We start from the raw sequence: 16503 nt of genomic DNA, 5'->3' as shown, positions 1-16503 counted from the left end.
CAGGAGATAATCTGGGGGAGAAGTCTATAGAACCAGGTGAAACTCCAGAAACTGGCTATTGCCTTTCCTGCCTTCACCACAAACTGAGTATGAACTGTATCCTGGCCTATTTGCTAGATGCCTTCCCCATTCCGCCCCCAAGCTCCCTCAGTATATTTCATGAAATTAAAAAAAAGTAAGAAGAATTTCAGAGGGACGCGGGTGGCGCTGTGGGTTAAACCACAGAGCCTAGGACTTGCCGATCAGAAGGTCGACGGTTCAAATCCCTGCGACAGGGTGAGCTCCCGTTGCTCGGTCCCTGCACCTGCCAACCTAGCAGTTCGAAAGCACGTCAAAGTGCAAGTAGATAAATAGGTACCACTCTGGCGGGAAGGTAAACAGCGTTTCTGTGCGCTGCTATGATTCGCCAGAAGTGGCTTAGTTATGATGGCCACATGACCTAGCTGTACGCCGGCTCCCTTGGCCAATAAAGCGAGATGAGCGCCGCAACCCCAGAGACGGTCACGACTGGACCTAATGGTCCGGGGTCCCTTTACCTTTAAGTAGAATTTCAGCTGACTGGAAAGAAACATCCATGTATGTATACACACACACACACACACACACACACACAAAAGTATTGTTTTTTTCAGACTCAGTGTGTTCTAAAAATTTATACTGAAGGAAGATAAAAGAGTTCTGCTGCTGGAAAATGTTACTGGTTTTCGAACATGTATAATATTGCTTTTTTGATACAGGCAAACTCTCAAAGCAGTTTGTTAGTATTACAAAGAAACATCAGGATTAAACTTGGTGTTCAGACTAAAGAACTGAGAATGGATCTGCTCCACAGAAAGTGGGAAGAATTTGTCGGCCTTGCCTAATCGTGGGGCAAATTACATTTTGGGGGCAGCTGTCTCCAAAACCACGTAGACGCCATCTCCAGGGAGATTGTGGTTTTTTTTCCTCTTAATCATCTTCCGGCTCCTCTTTAACCTTCTTTTTCTTTTTCTTCTTCTTCTCTGAAGTCTGGAAAAAGAATAAGCGTTGTTACCCCTCTACTCCCAATTATGAAATATACAAAATTCAAAATTAGGAAGATTGATTGGCATCTAAAGGTTTTTCCCTTGAGGGGAGATGTGAGCAGCAGAGGCACGGTCCTATTCTGCTCCCTCTTTGCTAATCTCTTTAGACGGAGAGGCTCGCGAGAACCGCAGGAATCCATGGTTACCATCGATATGACCCTAATGAAATGAGTCAACAGCACTTCCGCAAGGGAAGAGAAGCTTTCATCTCTAAGCATCTCAGCAGAACAAAGCCCTTCTCCCTCCATTTACGGAGAAGTTGAAATGGAGGCAAGATGCTCGCCAATCAAAACACAGCAGCGTGGGCCACACCTGCTTCCAAAATAGCTCCTCCTCGGAACTGCGCCACCGGGACCGGGCCGCTGCTATGCGACGCCGAGCGCAAGCATGTCAACACATGCGGCTTGTGACGCACATGAGACTGAAGAGGGTCGTTTCTGCCCCGGCAAGAGCTCTCTGGTTCATCAAAGCCTTGAACGGCTCTGCAGAACAAGAGGTTGGAGGGTTGCGGAATAAGACATGGCTACAGGGTACATGAGCAGGCAATTGTCTTTCTTCGTGAGGGCGGGCTCCACGCCATTCTGACAGATGCAGTGGTACCTCAGGTTACATACCCTTCAGGTTACAGACTCCGCTAACCCAGAAGTAGTGCTTCAGGTTAAGAACTTCGCTTCAGGATGAGAACAGAAATCGTGCTCCAGCGGCGCGGCAGCAGCGGGAGGCCCCATTAGCTAAAGTGGTGCTTCAGGTTAAGAACAGTTTCAGGTTAAGAACAGACCTCCGGAACGAATTAAATACTTAACCTGAGGTACCACTGTATTTAGGAAAACCGCTGGCCCCCCTCATGCTCCGACATTCCAGATCAGAAGTCTGCAAACTTTTTCAACAGGGGGCCGGTCCACTGCCCCTCAGACCTTGTGGGGGGCGGGGGGCGGACTATACAGTGGTACCTCTGGGTACGTACTTAATTCTTTCCGGAGGTCCGTTCTTAACCTGAAACTGTTCTTAACCTGAGGTACCACTTCAGCTAATGGGGCCTCCTGCTGCCGCCGCGCGATTTCTGTTCTCATCCTGAAGCAAAGCTCTTAACCCGAGGTAATATTTCTGGGTTAGGGGAGTCTGTAACCTGAAGCATATGTAACCTGAATCGTATGTAACCCGAGGTACCACTGTATTGGGGGGGGGGGGGGAGAACGAATTCCTATGGCCCACAAATAACCCTGAGATGCATTTTAAATAAAAGGACACATTCTACTCATGTAAAAACACGCTGATTCCCAGACCGTCCGTGGACCGGATTGAGAAGGCGATTGGGCCGGATCCGGCCCCAGGGCCTTAGTCTGCCTACCCATGATCCAGATCATACAGGTTTTTTAACTCCTGCAATTCAAACAGTAAGCATTCCTAGTGTGCCCATGTTCATTCAACCTTCCAACAAGCGACTGACAAAACGAATTATGGACGTGCAGCTGCCACAAGTTTTCACTACAGCAGCATATGTCATCTTGGGCGATTTGAAGCATCTTACCTCGACTGAAATGCTAGTTGATGGTTCTTCTTCTTCCTCATCCTCTACCCAAGCAGCTTCTTCCTGAGCTTTCATCTTTTTCTCCTTCTTCTTCTTTTTCTTCTTGACGGGTTCCTCCTGTTCTTCCTCTTCCTCCACTATGGGGAAAATTATTATTATTATTATTATTACTGTATCCTTAATCCGCAGATCTCAGGGAGGTGCGCGACATTAACATACAATATGAAAACGAAACAAAATGCGTGTTAAAAGTAAGAACAATAACAAACTAATAATCCCTCCCCCACGACACTGTTAAAAATGCCGACCAGCCAAACACCTGGAAGAGGAACAGTTTTCAGCTGGCGCCTAAAGGTGTGTAATGAATGCATCAGTAGAACCTCCCCGGGGAGAGCATTCCACGAACGGGGAGCCACCGCAGAAAAGGCCCTGTTCTCGTGTTGCCACCCTCTGGACCTCTCGTGGAGGGGGCACACGAAGAAGGGCCTCAGATGATGATCTCAGGGTTGATTCATATGGGGAGAGATGAACCATCAGGTCTGAAACCTCAAGCACTGACAGAAGAACCGTCTACATTACTTACAGCAAGTGAGATCGGAAAATATAAACTGTGTGGAAACAATAATACTAACTAAAGCCTTCGTTCTTTGAAATATTTGGAAGAAGACAAAAGACTCTCCTGTGACGCGCTATTTAATTGGGATCCGCCATTATGGGATAGACCGAGTTGCAGAGATAAATAGGGGGAGGCAAGCTCTTAATTTGTTATTATATCTGTACTTCAAGTCCGATTTGGCAAACCTCCCCTGGGAAGACTAATGTTTGATGCAACCTGTCTGCGAAAATTAATGAGCAAACGCTTAGATTTCATTGGAACTGAGAGAAGATGGCGTCTGCCACTAGAGAAGGACTTTTGGATTGATTCGGCATAAACACCAGCGTGTGAGGACATACTGCAAATAATAGACTTACCGGCTGCAAAAGAAAAAAGAAAAAAAGGAGAGTCATACAAATTTCACACAGAAGCACATTACTGTTTATTTCAACTCGCCTGTCAAACAACTCAGAGGCTACGAAAGAAGGAAGGATAACAACAGGAAGATTTAAAGAAGGAACTTTTGGAAACTCAAGGCAGTAGAAACGTAAGATGATTGGACCCCACTGAACTTGAAGCATGGGAAGCCCCAACAAAAATTTATAATTTGGCAAAATATTTGGATTTTATGATATGTATTTGTATAATTTGGAATATTCAATGTGATTTGATTAGACTGTTAAAATGGAAAACTTAATAAAAATTATTATATATATATAAAAAAAGAAACCTCAAGCACTGACATGGTAAAGGTTTTAAATCACAGCGGCATTCAAGGTGCAGAAGAAAGCAGAAACTTAACATTCCAGGGGGATCTAGCGTTAGGGATGGCTGCAGCTCAGTAGAAGAGCACCTGTCTTGCAAGCCGAAGGGTCCCAAGCTTCAGTCACTAGCATTTCCAGGCAGGACTGGGAGAGACCCACCTAAAATCCTGTACAGTCACTGCCAGTCAGTGTAGACTGTACTAAACCTGATATGGATTCCTCTCAGCCATGAAGCTTACTGGGTAATCTTGGGCCACTATCTCTTAGCCTAACCTACCTCACAGGATTGTTGTGAAATGGGGAGTAATAATAATAATAATAATAATAATAATAATAATAATAATAATAATAATTTATTATTTATACCCCGCCCATCTGGCTGAGTTTCCCCAGCCACTCTGGGCGGCTCCCAATCAAGTATTAAAAACAATACAGCGTTAAATGTTAAAAACTTCCCTGAACAGGGCTGCCTTCAGATGTCTTTTAAAGATAAGATAGCTGCTTATTTCCTTCACATCTGAAGAGAGGGTGTTCCACAGGGCAGGCGCCACCACGGAGAAGGCCCTCTGTCTGGTTCCCTGTAACCTTACTTCTCGCAATGAGGGAACTGCCAGAAGGCCCTCGGCCTTCTGTACACCATGTACACCACCTTGAGATCCTTGGAAGATAAAGGTGGTATATAAATGTAAGAAATAAAGAAAAAGAAGAAGAAGAAGAAGAAGAAGAAGAATTTATTGAATTTATATACCGCCCTATACACGGGGTCTCAGGGTGTTTCACAAAATAAAATCAAGCTATAAAGCCACAAAATACATAATAAAAATAAGAAACAACAACCCAAAAGCCCCCCCCCCCAAAACACATTTTAAAAGGGCACAGGATGTCAATCAGGTCTACCAAAGGCTTGGTTAAAAAGGAACGTTTTTGCCTGGCGCCTAAAGGTATATAATGAAGGCGCCAGGCAAACTTCCCTGGGGAGAGCATTCCACAGATGGGGAGCCACTGCAGAGAAGGCCCTGTTCTCGTGTTGCCACCCTTCGGACCTCTCAAGGAGGCAGCACACAAAGGAAGGCCTCAGAAGATGATCTCAGGGTCCGGGTAGGTTCATATGGAAAGAGGCAGTTCTTGAGGTATTGCAGTCCTGAGCCATTTAAGGCTTTATGGGTCAAAACCAGCACTTTGGATTGGGCCTGGAAACTATCTGGTAGCCAGTGCAGTCAGACCAGGATCACAGTAATATGCTCAAACCGTCTTCTTATGTTCCCCCAATTCAGCTCAGACTCCATTTGAAGAAGGAATACCGTATTTTTCGCTCCATAGGGTGCACCTAGTTTTTAGGGGGGGGGGGGAGAAAAAAATATATTCCCCCCAGCCCCAAAGAGCAAAGAAGCCAAGACAGCCAGCGGGATCCATCCTTCCTCTTTAGTCATGCACAACCTCTCCAGCCAGGAGAGGCTGTGTGTGGCTTTGGTAGAAGCCAAGACAGCGAGCGGGATCCATCCATCCATTTTTTGGTTGCGGGGCTGGGGAAGCCCGAGCTTCCCCCGACCCCAGAACAAGTCCGGGAGCGGGGGCAAGGTTGCGCGCAGCCTTGCCGCCGCTCCCAGAGCTTGCGGGCTGGGGGAGCGCTCCGAAGGTTTGCGGATAGCTGCCTGAAGCCCAGGGAGCGCGGCGGGAGTTGGCACTGCGCTCCCTGGGGTTCGGGCTGCAGGCAGCATTCGCTCCATAGGACACACACACATTTTCCCTTCATTTTTGGAGGGGGAAAAGTGCGTCCTATAGAGCGAAAAATATGGTATATCAATATAAATAAGAATTAAGTTGGTATACAATATTTTGGACTATACCGTTCTGTCTTTTGACAAACACTGCCCCTATTCTATTAGACCCACTTATGTATAAAGAGCCTTTGGATGGAAAACACCCATGTCTTTTATCCAGGAGGACTGCGGGCAACACACAGCATTCTGAGTACCAAAGCTACAAAACCCCACTAAAAAAGGATGTTTTCAGCCAACAAAAACTAAAGCCTCAGGCTTTGGCAATCTGTCAAGAGAGGGAGAATTGTGAAGCTGAACAGATCATCGCCGTGGAGATTTAGAGGACAGTGGGTGGGTGTGGGCTCGGCACTCGTTCCGACATGGGGAACTCTTTAAAAAGCACGTATCCTGCCCTCCTGCTTTGCGTACAGTCACTCCAGATATGTGGTTATCTGCATGGCAAACTGAGACGCAGGGTGGCTGTTCCTTAACAGAGTTCTAAATGAGAAAACTTAGACTAGATGGATGACTTTTCTTCTTCGCAAGCTCCTTTGGGCTAGGAGCGTTTTCCTATGCTGATGACACCCAACTCTATCTGTTGATAGATGGCCATCCTGACTCGGCCCCAGACACACTGACCAGATGTCTGGAAGCTGTGGCTGGATGGTTACGTGGGAGCCGGCTGAAGTTAAATCCTTCGAAGACAGAGGTCCTTTGGCTGGGTGGGGACGATATGGGACAGGGGAGCAACTCCCATCTATTGCGGGGACTCAATTAGTGCCAACACCGTTCGTTAAAGAGTTTGGGTGTAATCTTCGATACCTCCCTTTCCATGGAGGCGCAGATTGCAGCTATAACAAACACGGCCTTTTTTCATCTCCGCCAAGCTAAGCAGTTGGCTCCTTATCTCTCTCGCCCTGACCTAGCCACTGTGACCCACGCGATGGTCACCTTCAGACTTGATTATTGTAACTCACTCTATGTTGGGCTGCCCTTGAGACTGACCCAGAAACTCCAGCGGGTGCAGAATGCCGCAGAGAGACTCCTTGCGGGGTCCTCGCCGCGGGATCACATTCACCCGGTGCTATACCAGCTGCACTGGCTCCCGGTGGAGTACAGGATCAGGTTTAAGGTGCTGGTTTTAACCTTTAAAGCCCTATACGGCCTAGGACCCTCGTACCTACGGGACCGCCCTCTCCTGGTATGTCCCACGGAGGACCTTACGGTCTTCAACAAAAACATCCTGGAGGTCCCGGGCCACAGGGAGGTTAGGCTGGCCTCAACCAGAGCCAGGGCTTTTTCGGCTGTGGCTCTGATCTGGTGGAACGCTCTGCCACAAGAGACCAGGGCCCTGCAGGACTTGACATCTTTCCGCAGGAACTGCAAGACAGAGCTGTTCCATCAGGCCTTTGGTGTTCCTCACAGAACTCTAGCCCAAAGAGGAAGGCGGGAGGGATATAAATAAATTGTTGTTGTTGTTGTTGTTGTTGTTGTTGTTGTTATTGCCACTTGTAGCAATCTAGCCAGCCAGCCATTGAGAGTGTCAGGGCTGGCTTTGAGCCTAAAAGCCCAACAACAAAAACCAATGTGTCGCAAGCTTCAGCTCTACGCTCACGAGCATGTGACGCTCGTTTCCTCTCTAGTGAGATGTGCTATTAACTTTCAGTGAACATGCAATAATGGTAACCGTGTGTGTGTGTAACGCACCGAAACACCGTAGCAGTCGATCGGCAAACCCAGCCCAGAAGGTAAGGTAAAGGTAAAGGGACCCCTGACCGTTAGGTCCAGTCGTGGCCGACTCTGGGGTTGCGGCGCTCATCTCGCTTTATTGGCCAAGGGAGCCGGCGTACAGCTTCCAGGTCATGTGGCCAGCATGACTAAGCCGCTTCTGGCGAACCAGAGCAGCGCATGGAAACAACGTTTACCTTCCCGTTCGAGCAGTACCTATTTATCTACTTGCACTCTGACGTGCTTTCAAACTGCTAGGTTGGCAGGAGCAGGGACCGAGCAACGGGAGCTCACCCCGTCGCGGGGATTCGAACCGCCGACCTTCTGATCAGCAAGTCCTAGGCTCTGTGGTTTAACCCACAGCGCCACCCGTGTCCCAACCCACAGCGCCACCCGTGTCCCAATTAAAATGAAAAGGTGGCAATTCACTTCTGCAAGTGAAGTCAGCCCATCACATTCCTTGCCCACTGAACGTGCCCAGTCCTGGGGGTATTTTTTGCAGGGAGAGAAGGGTAAGCCCTTTCCCCCCCCCCCACCCTCCATTTTGATAGAGGTGTGGGGGAAGACTGTTGTGCACAACAGACAATGAATTATTTTGATCCCTCTACAGTCGCACCTTGGAAGTTGAACGGATTCCGTTCCGGAAGTCCATTCAGTTTCCAAAACGTTTGGAAACCAAAGCGCGGCTTCCGATTGTCTGCAGGAAGCTCCTGCAGCCAATCGGAAGCCCCGTCAGACGTTTGAGTTCCAAAGAACATTTGCAAGCCGGAACGCTCACTTCCAGGTTTGCGGCGTTCGACAGCCAAAACGTCTGAGTACCAAGGCGTTTGACAACCAAGGTACGGCTGTATTTGACTTTTGTCTCCCTTCCTCCCATTCTGTTCTATCGTTCCTCCCATTCCACTGAGTTTCCTTTGGGCTTTTTTACTGGGCATGGTAGGAAGTGTTATAAATAGAAAAGAATGTAAGCTGTTTTTATACGCAACGACGGCAGCAAGAATATTATTGGCAAAAAAATGGAAGCAAGAAGAATTACCGACGAAAGAAGGAGGATGAAATTAATGGACTATGCAGAACTAGACAAACAAACAGGAAGGATTCGAAACCTGTGGGACCAGAGATTCACAGAAGACTGGTGTAAATTTACAGACTATTTGAAAAGTAATTGTGATGATCAGACTACGTTTGTAGGTTTGCAAGAAGTTTTGTGAGGGGAATTATTGGAACTATTGCAAAAATGGATAAAAGGGAGGAATGTTAGTTAAGACAATTAAAAGTGATATGAATTTAAGAAATGCATAAGAAGTGTCAAAAATGGTGGATCATCAGAGGTGCTGATGGAAGTCCAAAAAAAAAAAAAAGATTGTATAAGTTGTGAAGTTTTGTGGTATGTATTATAATTTATATGTTAAAATTAATAAAAATTATTTTTTTAAAAAGTTTCCTTTGGGCTGTTTGGAAGGTACTTCTCCCCCCGCTCCCCCCCCCCCCTGCTTTAGGGCCTTACCCTGAGAAGGGAGTTTTTGTCTTTCTCCAAACCTGACTGATCTCCCCACCAACACCAGCTCCACACACAAAAACATTTCTTTATGTGGCTCTTGCTGCTTTGGCTACAAAATGCCAGGCACTCTTCCCAGAAGTTTGGAAGCAGTAGAATGGAAGATGATTTGCGGAACCTTTCAAGCAGACTGGGAAGCCCATCAAATTTGTTTCAGGCTACACAAAGAGAGCATAGTGGCAAGTCCAACGGCCGGCAGGGAAACAATTTTACAAAAGTACATTTACACAAAGGAGGTGGAAGCCGATCAAGTGACTTCAGACACAGCTAAGATTCCGGAGGCACAGCAACTAACCTTTGATTTCTACTATTTTCGCCTTCTTTGCTTTTCCTGGGCCTGCTGTCGTCGTCTCCTCCTCCTCCTCGTCTTCCAATTCACGTTTGCGCTTTCCTGGGACCGGAGGGAGCGTCGACTCCCCAGAAGGGTCGTAGGTCTTCACTTCACTGGAATGACAAAAGGAGTTTTATTTTGGTTTTTAAAAAATGCAAGGAAAAAGCACGAGAACCAAAGATCATGCCCATCTTTTCCTAGCCTGAATGACTTTGGGCACTGGTTTTCAACCAGCGAACCGTGGGATGTCTTGAAGGAGGTCAGGGGCGCCGTGGACAACACTGGCCTCTGTCCCTCTTTCCTTTTCTCCCTCCTCTGATGCCCTCTTGTGTCTCTGCCTCCCAAAGGCTTGTGTGGTTGTTTGTTTGTGGCCCTGGCTACAAGCTCCCCAGGCAAATTATGCCTCTGGTGCTGGTTACCAGGAGATGAAGCGACCTTTCATATAAATATATATACATACATATACATATATGTGTGTGCATATATATATATATATATATATATATATGTGCTTTATTACCGTATTTTTCGCTCTATAAGACACACCAGACCACAAGACACACCTAGTTTTTGGAGGAGGAAAACAAGAAGAAAAATATTCTGAATCTCAGAAGCCAGAACAGCAAGAGGGATCGCTGCGCAGTGAAAGCAGCAATCCCTCTTGCTGTTCTGGCTTCTGGGATAGCTGCGCAGCCTGCATTCGCTCCATAAGACGCACACACATTTCCCCTTATTTTTTGGTAGGGAATAAGTGAGTCTTATAGAGCAAAAAATACGGTAATTTTGCAAACAGAAAAACAATCAACAACAACGATCCAAAATCAAAACGAGGAGAAAAAGGAAAAGGAAACAAAGAAAAGGGGGGGGGGGATTTGTCCAATACACAAAATCATTTAAGGAGTACAAACCATAATTTGAATATTCTATACATAAAGTTCCTAGAAAGAAGTTACCTTCATATTTTTGCTTTTCTCTCTCTTTTCCCCTTGCAGTCACATTCTTTCTGTTCCTCTAAACCGGTTTGAGTCCCTTATGTTTTTTCGACTTTCCTCTAACTCTTTCCGGCAACTACACTTCTCTTACATTTAAGTAATCTGTATTCAATTATTTTAAAAACACACACGGAATTTCCCTTATATCTGTGAAATTAGTCTAGGCACAACCAAGTGTTGTTATTGCAACCATATTTTGTAGAAAATTTTTAAAGCAATCCCATTCTTTTTTAACCTTGTCTCCTGAGTGATTTCTTATTACTTCTATCATTTTGGCTAATTCAAGTTTGGTGTTAACTTGTTTTTCCAATATTCCAACATTCTGGCTGCTGTTGTTGCGTAAAGAAACACTCTTTTATTTTCTTTTGGAATACTTATTGTTAAAATGCCTAATAAAAAAGCTTCCGGTTTCTTTAAAAATGTATGTTTTAGCAGTTTGAGAACCAAGGTGCCACTGTATTAGAAAACAAGTGTTCTATCCACTATGGGCTGGTATCTGGACTCCTTCGGCTCATAATGCACAAAAGTTGTATTATTAATCTGTATTAAACTAAAACGCCACCACCAAAGGTAAGGGGGGAAAAGAAGAGAGCTAGCAACGAGCCAAACAAGCAACCTGAGACCCAGCTTGCAGCAAGCAAGGCTGCGCTGGGAATATTGAAAATGTTTCCACCAATGCAGGAGACAGTGCGGCAAACTTAAAACCCAAGCATTTGGGAAGCAAAAGGAAAACAAAGCATACAACTACCAACCTCTTGTGCTGATATTTGTCTGCCCTGGCCAAGGCTTTTCCCGTGCCACTTATCCGTCTTATCTGAGGGGGAGAAAGACACAGCTATGAGGAACAAATGACTGATGATAAAATGTTGGCACAACATCGCTAAGAAGAATTAAAGCCGAACACAGGTTCTCATGAGAAAAAGCAGGCTGGAGTGAACTACTCCTAATAACAGGGTAACCGTGGCTCTTCCCTCACGGAAGAAACACGGGCTGAGCTAAAACAGCCTCCGCAAACCTGATGTTCTCCAGATGTTCGGGACAACAACTCTCCCCAACCCCATCATTATAGGGTCAGTCTGGCTAAGGCTGATAATGTTGTAGTCCATAAACATCTGGAAAGCTGGGCTGAACTATTTGGATCTCCTTCCACTGGGCGGCTAACAGCAAGTCCTAGGATTTCCATGCCTTCTTGTGGGACACCAGTTCCATATCCCAGAAGAAAAGGAATTAAGAAACAGTGTGGATGAGGACTGAGCAAGTCGGGAGTCAACCACAGCCACCTGCTATGTGCAGAATGAAAAGTTCGATGCTTTGATGTTTCCAAAGTCCAGATTCCATGCTGTGTGAATGAACCAAGCCAAGATCTAACAAGGCCTTTGCCTTCCTTCTCCTGTTGCAATTCCCACCCCACATGCTTTCAGGAGTTCTCCAAAGCCTAATGTTTCTCCTACTCTAGAGTCTGAACTTCCCACCCCCATAGGTGGGTCATCTTGACAGGTGGGTGGGGGTCACCCCCGAGGCCAGATGACCCATTTTTCCCTTCATAATGCAGCTTGAGTTTGAGCTGTGTTGCAAAGGAAGAGCCGAGCTGATAAAGGTAAAGGGACCCCTGACCATTAGGTCCAGTTGTGACCGACTCTGGGGTTGCGGCGCTCATCTCGTTTTATTGGCCGACTAAGCCGCTTCTAGGGATGCGGGTGGCGCTGTGGGTTAAACCACAGAGCCTAGGACTTGCCGGTCAGAAGGTCGGTGGTTCGAATCCCCGCGATGGGGTGAGCTCCCATTGCTCGGTCCCTGCACCTGCCAACCTAACAGTTCGAAAGCACATCAAAGTGCAAGTAGATAAATAGGTACCACTCCAGCGGGAAGGTAAACGGCGTTTCCGTGTGCTGCTCTGGTTCGCCAGAAGTGGCTTAGTCATGCTGGCCACATGACCCGGAAGCTGTACGCCGGCTCCCTCGGCCAATAAAGCGAGATGAGCGGCGCAACCCCAGAGTCGGCCACGACTGGACCTAATGGTCAGGGGTCCCTTTACTTTTACCTATGACTGTATTGTAAGATAGAAAGATGGTATACAAATTAAAAAATGAATGAATGATGATGATCTCCTCTCCTGGTCTCCTCTTTTTCAGGCTAAACATACCCAGCTCCTTCAACCGTTCCTCATAAGGCTCGGTTTCCAGACCCGATAGCCTTGGTTGCCCTCCTCTGCACACCTTCCAGCTTCATCACTAGACTCTATAAAGTACTTTAAGCAAAGTGTGTGGACTGCCGCCGCCACTGAGAAGCATCCATTATGTGAACCGCCCTGAGACCTTTGGGTATAGGGCGGTATAGAAGTAATAATAATAAACACATAAAATTGTCTTTCCATGTTTTTGCAGGCTCACCCCTTTCTCCTCCAAGTGCCTTAGCCTTGTCTCGACTTTCAGCCTGTTTTCTGCTCCCATCTCAGCGCTGCTCGAGTCTCCGAGAGCATCGTAACGGATAGTCAAGGCTGTTTTAGCTGCCAGCATTCGTGAGATCTGGAAAGAAAAATTAAATTAAATACCCTGCCAATGAAACCAAGCTGGCAGTTGACTTTGCCCATGGTGCTCCAAGTCATGCCAACACAGGTTGGCACAAAGGAAACTTCTGCTCATAGTTTAAGGCAACAAAGGATGAATGCTCACAAGGGTCTCCTTTGTTGAAAATAACAAGCTGCTTTTATAACAGTGAAAGCCTAGTATTTCAAAACAAATACATAGCTTTAACCACTACTAAATGGAGAAACTAATTGTTTTTCCTTCACTGAAATATTTATAAATCAGAAATCAGAATAGGAATACCATAGGACGCCCTTATATATAAGGTGGCCTCTATTTTTTTGAACCCAAAATTAAGAAATCAGTATTTCTTAATCAGTACCTACGGGACTGCCTCTCCTGGTATGCCCCACAGAGGATCTTAAGGTCCACAAATAACAAGATGGTTAGATGGGTCTCAACTAGGCCCAGGGCCTTTTCAGTACTGGCGCCGACTCGGTGGAATGCTCTGCCACAAGAGACCAGGGCCCTGTGGGATTTGACATCTTTCCACAGGGCCTGCAAGACGGAGCTGTTCTGCCTGCCCTTTGGTCTGACCCTTATGTTTCCCTCCCCTTATGGTTTCGATTTATGGGCTACTACTAAAAAGAGGCTGCATTTTAAATTGTATTTTAACCCGTATGTTAATTAACCGTTTTTTCTTTTAGATTTTATTCTAATTTTATTGCTGTTAGCCGCTCTGAGCCTGGTTCTGGCTGGGGTATAAAAAAAATCATCATCATCATTATAAATTAGGGCTGCCATAACCACGGTGGCTGGTTAACAAGAGCAGCAGTGGGTTTTTATGCGAGCTATTCTTCCTCCTCCTGCTGCTTGAATAGTGGAGCTGAGCGCCTCTTGCTGGTGCTGCAGCCACTGAACAAAGAGTGATAGCTACTGAGCGAGTGTCGTCTTTGCCTCGCAGGGCCCCGCCGCTGGGTGAGCTCAGCCAGAACCAGCCGGGCTCCCCTCGCTCGCCATGTCCAGGGACAATCGGCGGCTGAAAGTTCTTGAGCTTTTCGGGGGGTGATTGTCCTAAAAGTTGTTAAGCTTCTTTTTGGGTCTGAGTCGGCAAACCGCAACCTGCGATCCGAGCCAGAACCCTGCGTACCATCTGTGCCCCAATTTTTTGCTGATTTTTTTAAAGCAAAAAATGTTGTCTTATACACAGAAAAATATGGTCTATTGCTAAAGGAACAGATAAAAGAACACACAAAAACATATATATATGACAGAAAGGACTTCCAGATAAGCAAGGATGGGAATTCAATTCATGAGAAGGCTCTCATGAAATTGAAACAACTAGGGCGTTTATTGTTACTATTTATAATATTTCAGCACCATTTTCAGGTTCCCTCTCTCCTTTTGCTTCCAATAATATAAAAAAGAGACATCACCTTGCCAACAAAGGGCCGTACAGTGGTGCCTCGCAAGACGAAATTAATTCGTTCCGCAAGTCTCTTTGTCTTGCGGTTTTTTCGTCTTGCGATGCACGGTTTCCCATAGGAATGCATTGAAAATCAATTAATGCGTTCCTATGGAAACCGACTTCGGACCAGGTCCGGGGACAGTCTGTCCCCCGACCTCTTCTGAAGGCTGGGGGGGGGGGGGGGACAAGGGCTTTTCTTCCCACTGCCAGCCTTCAGAAGGCTGTTCTGAAGGCTGGCGGTGGGAAGAAAAGCCCTTCTTCCCACCTCCCGCCCCGCAAGCTCCAGGGACAGGAGGGCTTTGCTGCCGACCGCCAGCATTTTAAAAGCCCCTGCTGTCCCGGGGCGATTTTAAAATGCTGGGGGGCGGGAGCGAAGTCTCCGCTGCCCCGAGGAGATTTTAAAATGCTGGGGGTCGGCAGCGAACGCTTCGCTCCCGCCCGCCAGCATTTTAAGATCGCCCGGGGCAGCGGAGAAGTCTCCGCTGTCCCGGGAAGGCAGGCGGGGGGAGCAAAGACTTTTGCCCCCGCCTGCCTTCAGAAGAGGTCCAGGACCTCGTTCCGATGCCCGGCGGCGGGGTGAGAGGTTCCCGCCCCCCTTCGGAGCAGCGTTCCGAAGCGGGGCGGCTGGGGCAGGTGTTCCCGCCCCCCGCCCCGCTTCGGAGCAGCGCTCGGAAGCGGGGCGGCTGGGGCAGGTGTTCCCGCCCCCCGCCCGGCTTCGCAGCAGCGTTCCGAAGCGGGGCGGCTGGGGCAGGTGTTCCCGCCCCCCCGCCCCGCTTCGGAGCAGCGTTCCGAAGCGGGGCGGCTGGGGCAGGTGTTCCCGCCCCCCCGCCCTGCTTCGGGGCAGCGTTCCGAAGCGGGGCGGCTGGGGCAGGTGTTCCCGCCCCCCCGCCCCGCTTCAGAGCAGCGTTCCGAAGCCGGGCGGTGGGGGCAGGTGTTCCCTCCCCCCCCCCGCCTGGCTTCGGAGCACCGGGAGAAGCGATCTCCCCGCAGCCCCTTGCTTCAAAAGAGGTCCGGGGGCAGCGGGAAGCGCTTCCCGCTGTCCCCGGACCTGGGGCTGTGGGGAGAAGATCGCTTCTCCCCGCCGCCCCTTGCTTCAAAAGAGAAGACCCGCTGTCCCCTGGGCAAGCTTCGTTTTGCGAAGCAAGCCCATAGGGAAATTCGTCTTGCGAGGCAACTCGAAAACGAAAAAACCTTTCGTTTTGCGAGTTTTTCGTCTCGCGAGGCGTTCGTCTTGCGGGGTACCACTGTATAATTAAAGCTATGGTTTTCCCAGTAGTGATGTATGGAAGTGAGAGCTGGACCATAAAGAAGGCTGGTCGCCGAAGAATTGATGCTTTTGAATTATGGTGCTGGAGGAGACTCTTGAGACTGCAAGAAGATCAAACCTCTCCATTCTGAAGGAAATCAGCCCTGAGTGCTCACTGGAAGGATAGATGCTGAAGCTGAGGCTCCAATACTTTGGCCACCTCATGAGAAGAGAAGACCCTGATGTTGGGAAAGATGGAGGGCACAAGGAGAAGGGGATGACAGAGGGCGAGATGGTTGGAAAAGTGTTCTTGAAGCTACCAGCATGAGTTTGACCAAACTGCGGGAGGCAGTGGAAGACAGGAGTGCCTGGTGTGCTCTGGTCCATGGGGTCACGAAGAGTCGGACACGACTAAACAACAACAAATGTAAAAAAACCACAAGGCAGAGAGGGTTTGGAGAGGGGTGTCACCCCAGAACTCTGGAAAATACCAAATTTAGACTAACAATAAGGCCTTACTAGAGACAAAGTCAAATGTCAAAAGTCTTGGTTCCTTAGTTACCTTAGATGCAGGTTCAAGGAATCAGAAAGCAACGTGTGTTTTAGAGCAGCTCACCTTTCCTTTGTTCTTGGCTGTCGTCTGCCCCACAAGAGAAGCGTGATAGATCAGACCGAACTTGGGTGTGTCGCGTTTAGTCTTCAGTGCTCTGAAGAGCGCCTTTTCGGCTCCCAGGATCTGAACTGTCGACGCCGGGTGCTTAGCCAGGTTCAAGAGAGAGCCTACATTAAGAAAAGATGCAACGGGAGTTTGCAAGAATTAGCAGCCTTCGAAAGAACCAAGTTTCAAGCTTTATATACCTGAAGGAGCGTCTCCACCTCCATTGTTCTGCCCGGACACTGAGGTCCAGTGCCAAGGGCCTTCTGGCGGTTCCCTCGCTGCGAGA

The 16503-nt window shown here is 47.8% G+C and overlaps 1 protein-coding gene across 1 annotated transcript in view; it reads right to left on the bottom strand.

Moving 5' to 3' along the window:
- Window positions 1–638: 638 nt before the first annotated feature.
- Window positions 639–16503, bottom strand: part of NOP58 (NOP58 ribonucleoprotein) — a 33638-nt gene continuing 17773 nt past the window's right edge. The window contains exons 10-15 of the mRNA XM_028701649.2: window positions 16176–16339; window positions 12711–12845; window positions 11073–11134; window positions 9293–9441; window positions 2593–2729; window positions 639–1008 (exon numbers count right to left, since the gene is read on the bottom strand). Coding sequence (XP_028557482.2) covers window positions 949–1008; window positions 2593–2729; window positions 9293–9441; window positions 11073–11134; window positions 12711–12845; window positions 16176–16339 — 707 coding nt within the window. The 3' untranslated portion in view covers window positions 639–948. The remainder of the gene's footprint in view (window positions 1009–2592; window positions 2730–9292; window positions 9442–11072; window positions 11135–12710; window positions 12846–16175; window positions 16340–16503) is intronic.

Source organism: Podarcis muralis, chromosome 1 (assembly GCF_964188315.1).
Source record: "Podarcis muralis chromosome 1, rPodMur119.hap1.1, whole genome shotgun sequence".
Lineage (NCBI taxonomy): Eukaryota > Metazoa > Chordata > Lepidosauria > Squamata > Lacertidae > Podarcis > Podarcis muralis.
This window is presented reverse-complemented; position numbering and strand designations above follow the sequence as displayed.